General features: G+C 37.7%; 2 protein-coding genes across 3 annotated transcripts; both read right to left on the bottom strand.

The window, feature by feature from the left end:
• Nucleotides 1-2,941: 2,941 nt before the first annotated feature.
• LOC113095392 (transmembrane protein 135-like) lies at nucleotides 2,942-12,429 on the bottom strand. The gene is made up of 15 exons (XM_026260912.1): nucleotides 12,211-12,429; nucleotides 10,762-10,889; nucleotides 10,291-10,383; nucleotides 9,863-9,896; nucleotides 9,587-9,652; nucleotides 7,692-7,738; nucleotides 7,411-7,452; nucleotides 7,097-7,264; nucleotides 6,278-6,347; nucleotides 5,876-6,043; nucleotides 5,654-5,717; nucleotides 5,494-5,570; nucleotides 4,345-4,443; nucleotides 4,150-4,217; nucleotides 2,942-4,063 (listed from the first exon to the last, which is right to left on the bottom strand). Exons 1-15 carry the CDS (start codon nucleotides 12,349-12,351, stop codon nucleotides 3,931-3,933), a joined length of 1,398 nt encoding a protein of 465 aa, XP_026116697.1. The 5' UTR covers nucleotides 12,352-12,429; the 3' UTR covers nucleotides 2,942-3,930.
• Nucleotides 12,430-13,420: 991 nt separating this feature from the next.
• On the bottom strand, nucleotides 13,421-19,028 carry LOC113095391 (T-complex protein 1 subunit theta-like). Of its 2 annotated transcripts, XM_026260910.1 has the most exons (16): nucleotides 18,854-18,913; nucleotides 17,862-17,952; nucleotides 17,699-17,778; nucleotides 17,428-17,577; nucleotides 16,964-17,144; nucleotides 16,801-16,862; nucleotides 16,565-16,702; nucleotides 16,249-16,427; nucleotides 16,052-16,118; nucleotides 15,857-15,944; nucleotides 15,028-15,143; nucleotides 14,877-14,948; nucleotides 14,634-14,798; nucleotides 14,418-14,537; nucleotides 14,166-14,298; nucleotides 13,421-13,665 (listed from the first exon to the last, which is right to left on the bottom strand). In XM_026260910.1, the coding sequence occupies exons 1-15, from the start codon at nucleotides 18,911-18,913 to the stop codon at nucleotides 14,191-14,193; spliced, it is 1,677 nt and encodes a 558-aa protein (XP_026116695.1). In that variant the 3' UTR covers nucleotides 13,421-13,665; nucleotides 14,166-14,190. The 2 variants fall into 2 exon arrangements, with proteins under 2 accessions (XP_026116695.1, XP_026116696.1); XM_026260911.1 differs by lacking the exon at nucleotides 14,166-14,298 and having other exon boundaries at nucleotides 13,496-13,665; nucleotides 18,854-19,028.
• Nucleotides 19,029-19,346: the final 318 nt, after the last annotated feature.

The following is a 19,346-nucleotide window of genomic DNA, read 5'->3' as shown; positions in this document are numbered from 1 at the left end:
GCTTACTTTAGAGTGTGACTGATTTCTTGCCTTCAGGTACTGACTCTAGCAGACTCCCTTTACTGAACAAGTTGCTGTTTTGAGATTTAGAGCAGAACGTTTTTATGTTTAAAAATGTGAGACACAGACTTGTGGAATAGATAAAAAACAAGCTCTTGAGATACATTTTAAAAGTTGAACAACTTTTAACTTAAACACCCATCATCTGGCACGTTTCCACCGAAAAACAATGGAAAAGCAGCATAATAGAAATGAAATAATGCTTTCTGTGTGAACGGGCCATAATTGTCTGCGATATTTTTGTTTTTTATTCCTGTTGCTTTCACTCCCTGTTGTCTCTTAGCAGATTTTTGCTTTGTTTAAAGTAAATGTCATTTGGATTAGTTATTTTAAATTATATATATAAATATATATTAGAGATATTAATGTCAAAATACTTCTAGGGGCCACTGTATAAGTATAATAACATTGGCTTTCCCCCGTTTGTGATTTTAAAATCAAATAAGCTGCAATGCAAAAAGTTCCATTACTTTTTTCAAAAAACAGACATTAGATGAGCGAGGGATTATAAGTTAATGAATGTGGCGAGTTGTATTAATCTTCTCAACAGTCTGCCTGGAGTATTCCTCACTCGATAACTTCCAGACTCATTAACATCTGGGGTCTCATGTAATAAATGTGTTCAAATAGGCTCAAGTAGATTAGATTTTATTATAGATTTTGTGCGGCGGTCCATATATTAAAATCCTTGCAGGTCAGCCAGCCCACTCAACACGGATTTCTGCGACAGTAACAGCGGGTGAAATATTCTCAAGCCGAATCAATCCAAAGTCAAGCGACAACTTCACCGACATCAATACAGAAAGTAGTAAGCAGACATAAGGGTATCACTTTGATCAGAGCGTTTGTGTGGCCTCATTCTGCCACGGATCCTGACAACCTGGAGGCAGAGGCAAGAAAGGACATGCCATGATTAGGTGTGCATCTGAGGCTAACCACACACACATACACCTCTCGCCGGTTTCTAACCAACATGACAGCTTGACATTGCACCTGGGTTCGATTCGTCTGGACCAGTTCCCAGACAAGTGTGAAGAAGAGAGACAGCACGGGAACTGAGACAAAGAGAGTTTGCAGCCCTCCTAGTAACCTTGTAAGCTGAAACGCTGCAGCTTCTACACATTTTGTAGTAGTGCTCAGCTGCTGCACGTACAGTATGATTTCCAATAAATGCACACTCTCATCCTCGGAGGTACTTCACACGGTTTGATGAGATTCAGTTGCCATGGAGACAGCTGAAAATGATTGATTGGCCAGCACCTGAAAAGTGCTCGCCGAAACTTCTAGATCAACCGGTTATTTTTAAAAGGCCCTGTGGGAAATCTCAGCATGAAGGATGTGGATCAAGAGAAAGTTTGCTACATCTACCACGTGAAATAAGCTGAAGGTCATAGTAAAAATACTGGCACAGTTAAAGACGGTTTTACCATTAGATGAAATTAGACCACAAAAGACATTTAGGGGATGAGTCCTCAATCACTAGACCAAACTGTAGCTTATAATTTTTGATAATGATGCTCTTTGTTTGTTGTTTACGACAATGTTTTAAAAGTTAAATATTTAGATCTCAGAGGTCTAACAGCACTCATCAATGTCAAACTGATTGGGATGGCCAATCAAATCAAAGATTGCAGTCTTTAGGTTTCACAGAAGCCGGACATGAATCCAGCACGAGGCTTGTGAGGAAACCTGTTTTATGATGAAGTGTAAATGACAAACAGTCCTGTGACATTTTGTCAGATTTCTGGATATACCTTCAGATGACTTCTGTCCTCACCAGCTGTTTCTGCGGTTAAAAACAAAGTAATCATCAAGAGTTATTAGATATCAAATTAATATTTCTCCTTGGAGACGCGGCAAGGGCAGTCTTAAATGGATCTCACATTTAATTCTACTCCTTTTCCATCATCAGCTCGAGCTAGAGCTAGAAATGGAAATTATTTCTCAAAGAGTGCAATTTTATTACTATACCTAACTCAGCTGATGACGTCAGCAATGTCAAGGTCACTGGTTCGATTCCAAAAAAAAAGAAAGAAAAAAGAAATGCTCTTTGAATGCACTGCGAGTTTGAAAGCCTGGCAAACGAATAAATGTACTTTGGAGGTCAAGTATCTTTTTTGGAGCGGCTCTGAGATTTCACTTCTCTGCCAGTTCGAATGAATCATTGTTCACTCCCTTGTACGCAGACATTAAGCAGATCCTCTCAGGACTGCGAGTCTATATCTCTCCGAAGGACGGAGACCGGACAGAAACAGAAAGGTGAAGTCTGAGAAACATTTCACACCACTACTCTCTGTTGACGAAGACAATGAGAAAGAAAGAGGACAACATAAAGTTTGAGCTGCGTCAAGATCATGCGAACTGAACACGAAGGGCAACGAGTAAAGCCTCTCCTCAGTGGACAGTTACAGGTCATACATTAAGATGCGATTATATGTACGTTTTAAAAAGTCTGTACTTTTGGATGCATATAAACAAAGATTCAGTATTAAGCATTCAAACGTTGGTGTAAATGCAGTTGCACTACAAGTAGTAAAGATACTGCTATTTTAAGCTCTGTTTACATGGAAATAAGCACTCTTATTGTTTGGAAACGGTTTCGATTACTGATGGATTGAGGTAGAGGATGAACTGCGATTTAATCACAGTATAACATCGCCCTCCAGTGGACATTTACACAAATCTTACATTCGCAATGCATCACTCATCTAAATAGCATCTGTGTCAAACTATCACTTCAATCCAAAACAATATCAAGAAGGGATGAGATGTAAAACGTTCTTACAAGAAAATGCCATTGTAAAAACTGTGTTATTAAAAAATTAAATATCTATATATAAAAGTCAATTAGATTGTCATTAAATAAAACACACTTAGAACCTTATTTCACTGGAATTTATTTAATCTAAAGCTTTTGCTTTTATACAAACATCTAAGACATAAGGGTTTCTTTCTTTTTACATAAATTAAATTTCAAATACACAGCAACACTTCGATTATATTGTCAGATTTTACTTTAAATTATTATTGCTAATTAAAAAACAACAACAAAAAAAGAAGCTCTCCTTCTGAAAGTCCATTAAGATGAGTTTAATCAGCTTTTCTCTCCTCAAAGAACATCTGTGACTATTAAATCTGCAAGCAATGTGGGTAATAAAATGTTAAATTCTGTACTAATAACTTTCCATAAAAACTTATGAGAAGCTCTCAATATATTCCTATCTGAACAAGAACGCAGAACACACTAAAGACAAGGAAGAGATCGTACACAACCCTGATGTCAGGAAGGTCTTTTTACAAGGCTTAACCCGCATATCCTGACTATGGCATACAGTTAATTATTGATTTGATCCTTTTTGGTAGGATTTAAAATGACAGTGACCAAAAATAATCCAGCGTTACCTTCTGAGATGCCCAACTGTCTTTGTACTTTCATACATGAAAACGTCGCATTTACACATTTTATAAGCCAATTAGTTAATGCTGCAGACTATGAAAAAGAGGTCTCAGGTCAGGTCCCAAGCAGTCCAGGAATTGCTGAGTTAGCCTGAACGCATTCCTGCTATGTCATTCTGTCCTTGAAAATCCAATAAGCAATCATTATCCATAAACTACAGATCATCTTCAGACAAACCGATGGTGATAGTGTGTGTACAGTACATAGAGCTCACATTTTACCTGTGGTAATTACATTGCAAAATGTTTCAGATCAACATAAACGTATAACTGCCTTCACACTTTCACTTCACATTTAATGACATGAGCGCCAGGGCGAGAGAATATAAGAGAGAGATCATGTGCAACAGCTTTCCATGCCTTTGTGTCATTGTTGGTCAATGGGAAGATATTTCGCAGATACCCACGGGCCTGTCAGCCCAGCTGCACGTCCATGTCGATGGGACACAGCACGTATCTGGGGTCAAGTTTAGGTGTGAAGTCCCCAAAGTGTTTGGAAGCCTCGGACCCAAAAACATCAAGCACTTTTCTGTTCATCAGAGCAAACCTGGACAGAGAAATCAATAGCTTGATGAGTTCAAGAATTCATATGCATAATGAGAATTCTCATTCATATTTTCCATTAATACACACCTGCCCTTCGTCAACCGCAGTAGAAACTTCCAGTACGATGGTCTCAGATTTTGCACTTCCATAACCGCCTGAGAAATCCACCCAGGACATATGAAACAAAATCATTCGTTGTATTTTTTCCCTTGGTGTAAAAGTGTCCTTGGTATGCAGAAGATGCTTTTAGTTTGGGAGATTTTACAAACATTTTAAACTTACCGCTTGAAAACAGATGGCAGTGGAGATGGCATAGATTATGGTGTCAGCGTGAGGGAAGTACGGAAACCTGCCTGCCTCGATCCCTTTGAAATACATTGTCTAAAAAGACAGTCAACAGATTATTAGTAGACTATACATACACATATACCGTATTTTTCGGACTATAAGTCGCTCCTGAGCATAAGTCGCATTAGTCCAAAAATACGTCATGACGAGGAAATAAACATATATAAGTCGCACTGGACTATAAGTCGCATTTATTTAGAACAAAGAACCAAGAGAAAACATTACCGTCTACAGCCACGAGAGGGCGCTCCTTGTCTTCAGTGTTGACTACAGGAGTACTGAGCAGCATAGAGCGCCCTCTCGCGGCTGGAGACGGTAATGTTATCTCTTGGTTAATTTCTCTTGGTTCATGTCAAATTAATTTTGATAAGCCGCACCTGACTATAAGTCGCAGGACCAGCCAAACTATGAAAAAAAGTGTGACTTACAGTCCGGAAAAAACGGTATTATGTATACCTTTTTTTTTTTTTTTTTTATTGCAACCCATATAGAAAATCTTTTTGAAATCAGAATATTTATTGAATCTTAATACAAGTATGAAAATGTTTTCCCCCCATGCATATTTACGAATCATATTTAATATGGCTTTTAATATAAGGCTTTTATGATCACATAATATATATTTAAAGTAACTAATATATAGAGGTAGTCAAAATACAGCTTCAATACTAATAAAGGATTAAACCTGTTTATAAAATGTCAATGTGTGTTTTCATTTGTTAGTAAATCATATTTAAAGGGACACATCACCCAAAAATGAAAAATTAGCCCATGATTTACTCACACTCAAGCCATCCTAGGTTTATACGGCTTTCTTCTTTCAGACTAATACATTTTGGAGTTATATTAAAAAATGTCCTGAGCTTTATAATAGCAGTGAACGAGAGAGAATTTGCTAGTCTCGTGAGAACCAAGTTTTGTTCACAGGCTCAAAGGAAGTAAAGTTTCCTCTGTTTAGCAAAGGAAAACCAGTCTTCTCTTGGCTTATATTGAAATCCTCCGACATTTTTCTTTACAAATCCTCGTTTTGGTCAGTAATGCTTCTTCACATGTCTAGTGTTATTGAATGGAGAGAATCATTACCTCCACCAGTTTGGAGAAGAGGTACATGGAGATGGAGGTGCTCTTGTAAAAGAACATCGAGATGCCAGCAAGAAAACCTGAAAAGATAAACGTAAAAAACGGTGAGCTAAGAACATCTAATGGCTGTGCAAAGGGAAAAAGAGTTCGAAACACTCTTTACCTGCTATGAGAGCATGGAGCTCGTCATCCAGGTTACGCACCCATCTCAGTAAACAGCTTGTGCCCTTTTAACAAATGGAAGGGAGATAGAGAGAGACAAATTTCACAACTGAAAAAAAATGTTACCGAGAAAGGTGAAGAATACAAATCCCCCTAAAAGCTGCAGAGGAACTTGCCATCTCATAGGAAAAACCAGCGCCGGATCTTAGCGGAGATGAAGTACCTTGTATATACTGACAAAAGATCCCAGGAAAGCCCCAAGCTGGAAGTTCTCTTTGTTGTAGAGCACCCAGAGCAGTCGAGAGGGTTTTGTAAAAGCCTGTCTGAACGCTGATGGAACCTTCAAACAGCACTGAATGAGGTAACCCACGCTGAACATTCGGATGAAACCCTTCAAAAACACAAAGCATCTCAGAAACTGCTCTGCAGAAAACATCTCACAGCTTCACATCAACTGTCAGTTAGTGAGCAAAGGGCACTGCTATATCAACAGAGCCTTTGACCCAGATAAACGCAACACATGTTTGCACTCTCATACTGTCTCTGTCCCGTTCAAACACAAACGCTCAGAACTGACAGATGAGGGGTTTGAGAGACGGCAGGTTAGGAGGTCTCAGACTCTTACTTTAACACAGTAGGAGATGCAGTTGTCTTGATAGTGTTTGCAACATCTATGCCTGGGTCCATGTTTGCATCTAAAGGGGACACACACATAATGAATACAGACAATGTGTTATGAAGCAGGGGAACATTCATGCATGAAAATGAAGCCGGAACGTACATTAACTCCAAGTGTCAAATGCAACTCGGACACTATTTTTACCCACTATTGTTATTATATACATTAGGGGTCACAATTAAATAAATTAACACTTTACGTAGCAAGAAAACTTTAAATAGATTACATTTAAACTAAAGTGACATTAAAGAGATTTATAATATGCCAAATGATTTCTATTTTGAATAAAACGCTATTAATCCAAATGTACCACTGTTTCAATAGTTGTTAACACAGATAATAAGAAATGCTTCTTGAGCACCAAATCAGCATATTAGAAGGATTTCTGAAAGACACTGCGGGAGTGGAGTTATGATGCTGAAAATTCAGCTTTGCCATCATAGAAATAATTACATTTCAAAATGTAATAAAATAGAAAAAAACATATTTAAAATTTTAGTAATAAGTCACAATATTACTGTTTTTACTTTCAAAAATCGACCTTAGCTTATATATAATTTCCTCCCAAATAATATATGTGGAGATTTGGATTTACATTTTATTACAGTGTAAAATAACATTGATCTCACATTTAATAAAAATTAAGTTACAATTATTATTTTTTTTCATACTTAGAAAGCCCTAAAAATATGGTTATGGATAAAATACAATTTTCTATCACAAATACAATAGTCTTATATATTTGGCTATATTTGTCTCACTCACATAGAGTCTAGGAGTTTGCGTGTAAACGCTCTGATGCAGCTCCTCCTGGAGGCAGGCGTGTGCTCCGGTCTCTCATCCGGTGGCTGCGTGTCTCTCTCCGAACCCTGGCCATACGTCTGCTCAGACACACAAGGGTGTGTTGGGATCTCCTCCTTGCCAACTATAAATCTGCAGCAGCCAGACACATAATCTCCTTTAACAGTCTGACACGAGCTGATTACGCTCTGAACAGAGTGTTTCCTAGGGCCTTAATGACAAATCCTTGGGAATTTAAGAACTACGGAAAGCCATGTAAATCGATAAATAAAACTTACTTTAAGGCAGAGAATGCAAAGCCATTCAGTCCATCTTTACATCTGAAGACAAAACCAGAAATTGGAAAGTTTAAAAGGGTCAGTGTTTGTAATTGAGCAACTAGGTTTTTATTTGTTCTGAAGAGTGTTCCTGTCCATCTCAATCCTGCTCCTGGAGGACCTCAGCAAGTCTTGGAGGAGCCTCTACTAATGAGTAATTGATGCGTTGAAGAAATAAAAAGATAACCATGACTGGCGTCCTTCAGGACCAGGATTGAGAGGCAGTAACCTGACAAACTGACCTGAAGAAAAACATGAAGAGAGATGCAGTCAAGCAGAAGAGAAGAACCTGGAACAAAAAAAAAGTGGAAATTATGAGACAGACATCACATGAAACTTTATGATCAGGTCAAGCTTAGTTCAAAGCAGGGAAACGAATGAAATTTTTAAAAGGAACAGAACCATTATTGTATAGTTCAGAACAGTATCGAAAATTTGAAATGGCCATTAACCGGTTAATAACGTTATTTTATCGTTCAATTTAATATTTGAAATTTCCTTTCAACCAATCACGAATTCCAGTAGTAGATCCTATGCAAATGTGACGCTGAAGCCAACGAGTGAAATGTCTGCTCAGATGTGATCTCATCATAGCACAATGGCAATGCACCACTCTTAGAGTTTATCTGAGGATATGTGAAATGAATTCAACAGATCACACACCTGCAGCGCTTCTGTGAATGGACAAAACAGAAAAACTATAGGATTACATAAAAATAAATCTAGGCATATATACTAAATATATTTCACTTCAATCATATTAACAGATTAACGAAACGAAAAAAATAATTAAAAAGTGCTAAATTACGGATAAAGAAACAAATAAAGTTACACTGCTCCGTTGTACAAAATGCTGCGTTCAACGTGACCGTGCCTCATTGTGCTGATAAAGCTGATGTGAAGGACGATGTTTTATGTCGATGAAAGTACAAACACTATATAATAAATAATATTTTAGCATCCAGATACGTCGGGAACATGGAAACATTTGGTTTCGTGCTGAATGAGAGAGGTAGGCATCAGCTTCAGCTTAAATTAATTTGTTTTTGGACTGACGTGTTTATAGCCTAAACTTTAGAGGATTTATTTTGGAGATAAACTAATAACTGTTTTTATAATGTTTGTTAACATTTTGCTTCAGACTATAGGCATTTTAGCCTTTATTATTTCAAAAAGTAATAGGACTAATAAATGTGAGCCGGGAATTACCCTCAAAACGCAATCTTATACAAGGGTTTTTTTTTTTGTTTGTTTGTTTTTTTTTTTTTACAATGAACCAAACATTTTTAAATATCTTCAAAATACTTTGATGTCTTTAAAGTGTTGATAGATTTTTGTTTTTTTGTATCTTACATTTGGGCAAAATCTAGAAAAGATGATGCTGTATTGGCTGTGACTAAGCGCAGCGGGTTATTGGCTCACTTTAGATCTCTATTTTTTCCTTTTCTTTTTGAGTCAAGAAAACACTGTACTTTATTATTAATAGGCAAATTATAGGCAAAGAATATATATATATATATATATATATATATATATATATATATATATATATATATATATATATATATATATATATATATATATATATATATATATATATATATATATATATATATATATATATATATATATATATATATATATATATATTTTTTTTTTTTTTTTTTTTTTACTTTATTAACTGGTATTTCTTCCATCCGAAACAAGTTTCGGAACAGTAATAATATCAAAAGGAACGCAGGAACAGGAACAGGAGCAAACCAATTGAATTTTTTTTCTTCATTTTCAAGCCCTGGTTCAAAGTAATGATGCTTTTGCAAATATGTAAAGTGGGACTGCATCATTAACACTAAATGATCTCAGTGCATGATGTAATAACATTAGTTTGGGCTTAGTATTTTTGATTTTGTTTTCGAAAGTTTCTTATGCACAAAAAAAATCTGCATTTATTTTTTACTCTCTGCAATATTTTGAAACCATGATTCTTCGATGAGAATTTCAATAGAAGAGCATTTATTTAGCTTTTTTTTTTTTTTACATTATAAATGTCTTTATTGCTATTTATGATCAATTTAATGCCTCCTTGCTGGATAAAAGAAAAAAACCTTACTAACCCCAAGCATGAACTGTAACGTACCTCTCCGTGTTTCATAGGCTTAACAAGACCCCTTGTGACAGCCATCCGGAAAATCGTCTCCGTCGCCTGGAAATGACACAGAACACTTCAGTTTAAAATCACCCGAGGTCTCCTTGAAATAAACAGTTCTGATCACAGCTTTCCAGAAAAAGTAACATAAGTGACAGATAACAGATGTGATGTTGACAACTGCCAGGAAACGGCCATGCAACTGTGAAAGAACTGTCAAGAAATAATGCAGCGGAACTGAAAAGCAGCAATGCTGAATCATCTTACCAGGTTCGCCATGTAAATTGTTAGGAGTCCTCTCCTGAATCAAAAAAGACAGAACTAATTGAGGTTTTGCTAAATAATTTTGCACTATTAGCCCAATTGTTCAGCATCACAGCAAGGACGGAAACTATAACAATAGCAATTTAAACAACTGTTCTAACTCTGTTTACAACACAGAGGAACAATATAACTGGAATCATATTCAGAACGTTTTCTTTTTTTTTTGGTGTTTTTCTTCTGTTGGTGTGGACATGAATATAGTTATTGTTGTAATTTTCATTCTTGGTGTCAATGGGCCTTAACTCTTTTCCATTAGAGTACATTTCCATATGCAAGTTCAGTGTAAATTTGGTTTAAGCTTTGGATAATTTGTATAAAATTCATAGAAAAGAAAGGCCACAGGCAATCAGTGATGAAATGTCCGGGCTAACCTGCTTTTCCGCTCTATTAGTATGGCGATGTATGAGGCTGGCAGTGCCGCCCCAAACCCAGCTGACCAGGAGTAGAAACGTCCCAACAGCTTCCTGATTAAAAAGTGAACAATGGAAAGATTAGCTGGTCATTTATAATCATAAGCTAATGGACATGCTTTCAACCGAGGACAATATCACGGTTGAATATGTGTCTCATTTAGAAGGGAATAAAATAATCCATAATCCTAATAATTCATTCACAAATTAGGTGAGTGGACCAGTCATGCAGAACGCCATTCATAAATCCCTGTGCATAATGTATTTGATGTGTCAAAGGTCTTTACAATCCTATTTGGACAGATATGTACGTAGACTTTAAACGGCTGATAAGGACAGGGATTCAAAGGTTGCTCGTGGTCGGACGGCTGCACACGTGGGGTGACAAATGTTTCCAAGAAATGCTTGTTGGCAGAATTTTGTTCAAATTACCGGAGAATGCAGAAAAACGCAATGTAGAGGCCTCCATTTGCGGTCAGGAAAGACGTGGATTGCAGGATCTCGGGAAGCAGCCTTTTCTTGTAATAATCTTTTTTCCTTCTCCTTAAAATGGCTGCAATCTGGAACTCAGAAAAATATCAATTGCATGTTAGGGAGATCCATTTCAGACTTTACTCAAGCTCTCGGTGCATTAGTTTTTTCTCTGTGTTATAAAATGACATTGGCTGTAACTCAAGCAACAGATAGGTTTCCTTAAGTAGGAGTCTATGGTTTGTCACCCACTGACCGCTGACCTACTGTCTAATGACAGACTGAGCCGTAGTTTCTGCGAAACTATATCAGAGGCCAATTCTACAACAAAACATTTCAGGTGTTGCACAACTTTGAACTGCAGTTTTGTAAATGACACACATCCAAATTGGACACAATGATGATCCCTCTGTCAGATCTATATAGACTGACAGCCAGTCATACTTAGTCATCACAGGCAAATAAATACAAGATTAACAACAACAAGTGGAATAGTGGTCAAAACTCAGGGCTCATAAGCAGAAGGTTTCTGGTTTGAGTCCATGAGCCTTTACTGTCCTTAAAAACAGTGCACAGTTAAATTTGGTTCTTCTGAGCAAAACTGGTAAAAGAATGCCACACACATTTTTTTAACTTATGCTATAAAATATAAAAATATAATGACAAATAACTGCTCATCGATGTTCAGTCAAAAGATCAGTTTCTTAATTCACTCATCAGTTCTAGATTTGATTATTATGAATATAGCCTATACAATATATCAATAAATTAAACCAATACAAAAAAAAGAATAATAACAAATAAATAAATAAATAAATAAAAATATTATATTATATATTATCCATTTTGAAAAAAAAAATAATAATGTTCACGAATCTGCCATTACTAGCAAGTAGTTTTAATGTGAGCCAGTGGAAATACATGTCAAATAAAACATCTCGTTTTAAATCTATTAGTAAGCTTCGGTTACGGTTCGGTTATGGTAAAGAGTTTCGGTTTAATGAGAATGACTGTGCAAATCTACTAGACAAACCAGGCAGTTTATCATCAAATTAAGTGCGACACGCATAACTTTAATTCACACCATTATTCAAAAGAACGAAACAAAAAGCAAAATTAAATGTCATTTGACAGTTTCAAGACTATTATTACCAGCATCTCTCTGTCGGTTTGCTGACCGTGTCATCAGTCTAACGACATTTTGTTTTTACTTTGAATGCTAGTAAATGTAAAACACGACGGGTTGAGACCCACGTCTCTGTGTGTTTTTTTTTTACTTATTTTCTCTCTAAATAACTTGTCAACTATCACGGGCCCTTGCATCGTCCTGCAGGACTCCGATGTAGCTGCCAGGCTAACTGCGCCCTTGCCCTGCTAAATAAACGGATAGATCCGCGCTGAGACACTCACCAGATACAGAGGAGCATATATCTTGAAGGAGACCTCCAGGGCGCCGGCTGTCACCTGCAGGGTGGAGAACGTACATGAGGGATTCCAAGTGTGTCCTAACTCATAGCAGCTGTGCGGTATGGACTTGCTGAGAGCAGCCATGTTTAGCAGCACCACACCGCGGGAGCGCGCGTCCGCTGTTTCTTGCAGGATCGCTCCCGATTGATGCGCGCTCCCGTTGAGGGTCAGATAATGGATTTTAGGAGGATTAACAGCCATGCCGTTACCAACAGTTATTGTTTCCACAGTAAATAGATTAATTTATAGATCATAAATAATTTTATTATATTGTAATTTGATATTAACCTCTATGCATTGCTATTAGTGTGCGCATTCTCTTGAAATTCATCTTGCATAATTTAACAAATAAAGACAGACACATATTGGCATCCCTGTAACTTAGCTAATAAACTTTCTATACATAATTCTAAAAAAATATAAACCAAAGTCATAAAACAAAACGTAAATTACCTTGTACATGCATTGCTACAATTCGATTTTGTTGATAAACATACAAAATATTAAGTTAGCAAATATATCTATCTGTCTGACATAAAATAAAAAACTATGTAATAAATACAATTGAATATATCATTATATTATGTAATACGACCTACACTAACCCACCCATAATTTACAAACGTATTTTTCATTCAAATAATCTATATATTAGAGCTAAAGTGAAGTGCTCCAAAAACAACAGCAGAGGGCGATGGTGTAAAGTGCACACATCCTCATGTGGATGCTCTCTTTGTAATATTATATTACTAAAACCACGGCGAGAAAAAAAAAATGATTGTCAACACTTAATTGATATCAGTACGTCATTTCGAGGAAGAAAGGGGTGAATTAACAGCACAACAACGTCTACAAAAAAATGCTGCTGCAAGAATTCCCATCCCAGTACACGGTCATGCTGATGTAACTGCAGAAATAATAGCTGCAAGTTTAGCTTACTACTGACACTGATTTTCTGAAAGGAAAATTGCAGTTATATACCATAAAAACCATTCTTTAAGTGAATTGGAGATAATCTGTCACAGTTTGTGCATAAATGTTGTAACTCCAAGTTTAATAAGCAAATTTAATGTTTTCAAGAAAGTGAAACTGTAAAAATTATCCTACATTTTGCTGTACACCCAGCATTATTTAAAATAAATCACAAAGATGCTGACAGCTCAAGTGCCTTTATTGGGACCAGAATAACAGCTCAGAGCCACTCATTGTTAACGTGGATGGCTTCTCCTTAAAAAAAAAAAAAAACAAATACAAGAAGAATGGGGCTAGATATTAAATACACAACACTTGAAAAGCTAAGACGGTGAGACACACAGGTTAGTGATATCATTCATCCTCATCCCAGTCCTTCTTTCCTTGTGGAGCTTTGGGTCCACCAGCCGGCTTGGCCATTATAATCTGTGGGAGAGAAGCACACATTATCAGACACTTAGAGTAAAAGACAGGCAGTTGTGTGCAGTGCAATATCCTGTGAGGAAAAAGTGCTTTTAATGCATGCGGCATGCAAGTAAATTCTGGCAAAAACACAAATGACATTCAAACCGTCAGAATTAAATAAGTTAGTGAGCTTGTGAAGAAAACGAGATCTTAAACATAGTAGGTTTAGGAGACAACCATCATACTCATTACATCTGATTAAAAAAGTATCAAAACCATCAGAATTAATATTCATGACACTGGACCACAAAACCTTAGTCTGAAGTGTGAATTTTTCAAAATGTAGATTTATACAGCATCTGAAAGCTGAATAAATAAGCTGTCCATTGATGTATGGTTTATTAGGTTATTGTGAGGTAACGACAGGCTAGACTCATTCATGGTGAATTTCCACACAGTGTTCATGCAACCCAGTTCCTCCAGGGGTTAGGCACTCCAAACAGTGGCGTGTTTTTGTGCACCTTTGCAATGATTTAGGATTTCTTATCAATGATGTGTATCAAATTTGTCTGGTTCCTCGTCCCAACCGTCTTTGTCCCAGTGTCCTTGCTGTTTGGGGGCTTTGGGTCCCCCTGCTGGCTTTGCCATAATGATCTGGCATATACACATCACATTATAAAACAGAAAGGAGGCGGCTAACAAAGCACCTATACTCCTAAATATGGACAGAATAAGAAACTGAATGATACAGAATTGAAAAGTGAAGAGCTAACCTGATCCACACGGAGGACGGTAATGGCTGCATTTGTGGCCAGTTTGATGCCCCAGTGCTTGACCAGGTATGGATCGAGGATACCGGCCTCCATCATGTCCCTCAATGCAGGACCCTCTCCCTGAATGGTTTAAAACAAATACTTAGTCATCAATTACACCCAAAAATGCATGATTAAGGGTCCTTCTTTCAGGTCTGCTGCCTCCTTATCCCTCACCTCAATATCAAAGCCAGAGTTCTTGTTGCCCTCGTGATGGGCGGCATAGAGTTTGGAGATCAGCTCATTGCCCTTGACACCACAGTTTTCTGCCAGAGCACGAGGCAGTACTTCAAATGCCTCTGCGTACTTCTTGATGGCGTACTGCTCCAGGCCTGGGCAAGTCTTTAGAGGACATGTTCAAATTATTTACACTGTTCAGGTTGCGCCAACAGCAAAATGCAATTGGATCGATTTTCTTACTTCTCCATAGGAGGTGATGTGTTTCGCCAGCTCAATTTCAGTGGCACCGGCACCCGGACAAAGACGTGCATCCTGAGGGGAAATGGTTCTGTTTGGTCATGATTGTCATGATTTAAAAGTGTTTTTGGGGTGGAGTTTTAAAGTAGCTTACCCTGACAAGGACTTTAAAGGTGTTAACTCCATCGTCGATGGCACGCTCAATGTCATCCATCAGGTTGTCTGTGGACCCACGAATTACTAAAGTAGAGATGGACCCATCCTCTTTATCTAGAAATAAAAGGATTGAGATGCCATGAGCTGTCTGGATGCATCACTGCCAGACAGTATCAAGAAAAAAGGCACAAAGACATCTATCTACATGATATGTTGGTAAGATATTAACAAAATAAAAAAAGTGAAAGTGAAAAAGTGAAAGTGATGTGACATTCAGCCAAGTATGGTGACCCATACTCAGAATTCGTGCTCTGCATTTAACCCAACCCAAAGTGCGCACACACACACACACACACACACACTCAGAGCAGTGGGCAGCCATTTATGCTGCAGCACCCGGGGAGAAGTTGGGGGTTCGGTGCCTTGCTCAAGGGCACCTCAGTTGTGGTATTGCCGGCCCGAGATTCGAACCCACAACCCTAGGGTTAGGAGTCAAACTCTCTAACCACTAGGCCACGACTTCAAAATAATTTTCATGGTTACAGACAACTGTTTTCAATTTAATTGTATTTGGAAATTTAATTTATTCCAGTGATTGCAAAGCTGAATTTTAAATTTTCTGAATTTTCTGATTTGATGCTTAAAATTTTTTTTTCTCTTTATTGTCACTTTTGATTACTTTAGTGCATCCTTACTGAATATAATTGTTCATTTATTTTGTAAACATTTCTTGGAATCTTACTGGCCCCAAACTTTTGAACAGTGGTGTAGATACATATTTTATGCACATGAAAACATACATGAGTAATGTGTTAAATTTTTCTTACCATGTTTAAATACCACAACCTGCGTATCTCCAACCTCGGACAGATACACACCGTTACAGTGTCCCATCTCTTCTGGGGTCGGGGGAGTCTGTTTACCCAGAGAAAAAAAACAAAAAAAAACAACACGACATAATGATGTCATCTAGCTTGTCACCAACTCACAAAGTGCCACTAGTAAAACTCTAAACAACTCACCAGTCTGGGCAATGCTGTGGCTCCCACAGTTTTGCATAGTCTTCTGAGGTCCCACTTTGAATTCAACCTGGGTGAACAGCGTTCATAAATATCAGATGTGTCACTTTTACTCTCATTTAACAAGCCAACACATAAAAAACACTGAAAAATCAAGCAGTACAAAGACAAAAAAAAGAAGGGATCTGCCTCTGTCATACCTCACCACCATGAGCTTGTACTTGTTGGCGTAATGAAGGGCCATATCAGCAACTTTGCCCCCAGTCACAACCACACTGGCCCCTGAATCAGCGATAGACTTCACCTGGGCCTCCATCAGGTCCTCTTCTCCTTTACTGAAATTCACGAGCTCCTCTGCATTCTTTATAAGTACTGTTCCCTACAAAACATCAAAAAGAAAAAAATTAAGGAAGACAGTCCAAAAAAGCAAAGGAGAACGTTTTTTAACATCACACAAAGGAAATACTATTTCAACCCATAGACACATTTAATCCAATTCACTGAGCATTTCCCTACCTTTGTTTCAGTAACCATGCAGTCAAACGGACAGGAGAACACTGCTATCTTTGCGTCTTTCACTGATGTGATGTTTCCTTCAGTCTCTTTCTTAAATACCATCCCATGAAGCATCGTAGAAGAGTTCAGTCCACAGCCCTACAAAAGAAAGAGAAATAAAGAACTGAAACTGACCCACAGACACGCATTCATTTCATTTAAAACAAAGCCGAAATTCAATGTCACTTTGTACTTACCAAAATTTTGCACACTCTGACATTATCGACGTTGAAATTGCCGGACTCGGGGAAGATAGAGACTGAAAAATAAGTAATAATAAGAATAACATTATTCAAATGAGACCTCATCACAAAATGAAACTGAATTTTCCCGGAGTACACAGAAGCATTCATGCCTTACCACAGGCCTGTGCGATAAGGTTGGCCAGGAAGTCCTCATTGCCGTACTGTTTGCTCATGATGGCCGAGCGGATCATGGCTGTGACCTCATCCAGATCATGCAGGTTCTTCGCAGACGTACAGACGCAATCGGGGAGAATCTCCAGAGCTTTCTTACATGCCATCTCATAGCCCTCAATCACCTGGGAGAAACAATTAACATCATCAACAGCTCAGGAAAATATGTCATTCATAAGGCAAATCATTTATATAGCAGGTCTCAACATTAATTAATCATACAATTTAACCCTCATATTGCACTCGGGTCTGATACATAATGAAATGCTAATTAAATGCTTAGTTGTAGCATGGGAAACCAAACTTTGGGTCCAAAAAAAACTTTGGTTTTTAGATATAGATATAACCATACATTGCAAACCTATTTCCTGACAGTGGCATACTGCATAAGTGGCGTAAATTACTGACCTCTGAAACAGACAGGCCCATTCTCAGCAGCTCCTCTGCAAGCTCCAGCAGAGCACCAGCAAACACAAGCACAAAGTTTGTGCCATCGCCTACTTCCTGCTCTTGCATGTGGGATGCCATCACGATCATTTTGGCTGCCGGGTGCTGAACCTTGAGGGAAGGAAAGAAAAGAGAAAAAGAGAGACGTTCAAAACTAAATAAAGAAAGAGAGACATATTTTTCCAAATGATAGGCATTCATTCATGTTTTTATCACAATTGCTATTATCTACCTCCAGCTCTCTGAGAATGGTGGCAGCATCATTTGTGACAAAGAGTTTCTCCAAGTGGTTGATGACCATTTTGTTCATACCTGTACAGAATTAAGTGATCACGTGAAGTCCAGTGATGTCACTAAAAAGGCCTAATATATAATAGCGGACAAAAAAGCCTCACCATTGGGTCCGTATGCAGTTCTTGTGGTCTGTGCCAGTTCTTTGCATGCCTGGATGTTCCTGTAAACAGCCTCCTCAAGACCCGAATAGTGCTGATTGTGGAAAACAAATGGCAACCATAAGACAAAAGTCACTTTTATATTTTGAAAACGTAAAACATTTGTGGCTGGTTAGTGGCTTAAATATTCAAAATTGTGTAACATGGTTGTTGAAAAATATTTTTCAAAATTAAATACTAGGCAGTGAGTGACCAGCCGTTTAAGCTTTCATTTCCATAATATAAGAAACTGAGACAATTTTGCATATATACATCATGCAGAATCAGACACCGTTAGTAGTGTATACACACACACACACACACACAATAAGTAATAATACATTGGATTAGATCAACCAGAAAGAACCAGGAGTAGTAGTAATGTTATTTGCTGATACAATGAGGTTTATCAAAACTGCATTTGTCAGAGCTATGAGAATGAATATCTATTTTTTTTTAAATCTCAAATGCTTCAAATTGAGAACCGTTACAAAATTAATTAATTGGGAATTTAAAAAAGTACGAATGGGGAACTGCCCTTTTATGGGAAACTCTATTCTTGATAGTCATATTATTTTTACAGACGTTAAATAAAACAGTACATTTAAATAGCTGGGACTCTACAGTTTACCAAAATCAACTTCCTAGTTCCTTTCTAGATTTCCAACAGTGTGAGTGATGGAGGGGTCTTCAGCTAACATGCTAACGTCATTCATCCGTTACTTTCTAATCAAACCCAATCACTGTCAAACCCTAGACAGATTTCATTTAGACCTAATGGTAATGGCTTTGTACAAAATATTATTCTTCAGCTTAAGTGTGTGTTGCTTTTACTAGTAATTTAACGTTAGTCGGACGGGATGAGGCCCGTGTTCTAGAAACCTCTATGTAGAGTCACTGTGTGCGCTTCTAAAAAACACCACAGCACGAGCAGAATAATGCTTCAACAGCCCTACCTTCGCACCATCCTTTAACATCTGAGCAAATCCCGGAGCTTTGGGGACGTGAAGTGCCATTTTGACCAGATAAGAGAGATATTGGACTGATGCTGGATGAGGCTGCAGCGCACGAGAAGCATGCAGCTATGAAAGAACAGGCGCTGCTGCAGAGAGCAGAAACACGGATTACTGGTCCAGACAGGCGAGAGAGTGGAGCGCCGATTGAGTCGATTGATCCCCACCCAATTACAGAAAAGCTCTATTACAGTTTTTCTCAGTCGCTTTGGTACATTTCTCGAATCAAACTCACAATTTGCAAAACAGTAAGTGCCTTTCTCAAAACAACTCGTACAAATAGCAAAACAACATGGATTTCTTGCAAAAGCCACTCTCTTACTCAAAATCCTTAATTCATCTCTCAAAAGTAAATAGCTATCTGTGTCAATGAACATGTCAGTGCCATCAGAATGACAAGTCCTTGTGTCATAGTTTACGGATAAGACAGTCAAAT

Source organism: Carassius auratus, unplaced genomic scaffold, assembly GCF_003368295.1.
Source record: "Carassius auratus strain Wakin unplaced genomic scaffold, ASM336829v1 scaf_tig00215709, whole genome shotgun sequence".
Taxonomy (NCBI): domain Eukaryota; kingdom Metazoa; phylum Chordata; class Actinopteri; order Cypriniformes; family Cyprinidae; genus Carassius; species Carassius auratus.
This window is presented reverse-complemented; position numbering and strand designations above follow the sequence as displayed.

Excerpts from the sequence above, each read along its gene's own strand:
- LOC113095392 (XM_026260912.1), bottom strand. The coding sequence starts at position 12,351 with ATGGCTGCTCTCAGCAAGTCCATACCGCACAGCTGCTATGAGTTAGGA. Across the intron at positions 6,348-7,096 it reads CGCAAACTCCTAGACTCTAT|ATGCAAACATGGACCCAGGC; the intron begins GTGAGTGAGACA and ends TGTCCCCTTTAG. Across the intron at positions 6,044-6,277 it reads GCATCTCCTACTGTGTTAAA|GGTTTCATCCGAATGTTCAG; the intron begins GTAAGAGTCTGA and ends GTGTTTTTGAAG.
- LOC113095391 (XM_026260910.1), bottom strand. The coding sequence starts at position 18,913 with ATGGCACTTCACGTCCCCAAAGCTCCGGGATTTGCTCAGATGTTAAAG. Across the intron at positions 16,863-16,963 it reads CCTTATCGCACAGGCCTGTG|TCTCTATCTTCCCCGAGTCC; the intron begins GTAAGGCATGAA and ends CTTATTTTTCAG. Across the intron at positions 15,945-16,051 it reads CCACAGCATTGCCCAGACTG|ACTCCCCCGACCCCAGAAGA; the intron begins GTGAGTTGTTTA and ends CTGGGTAAACAG.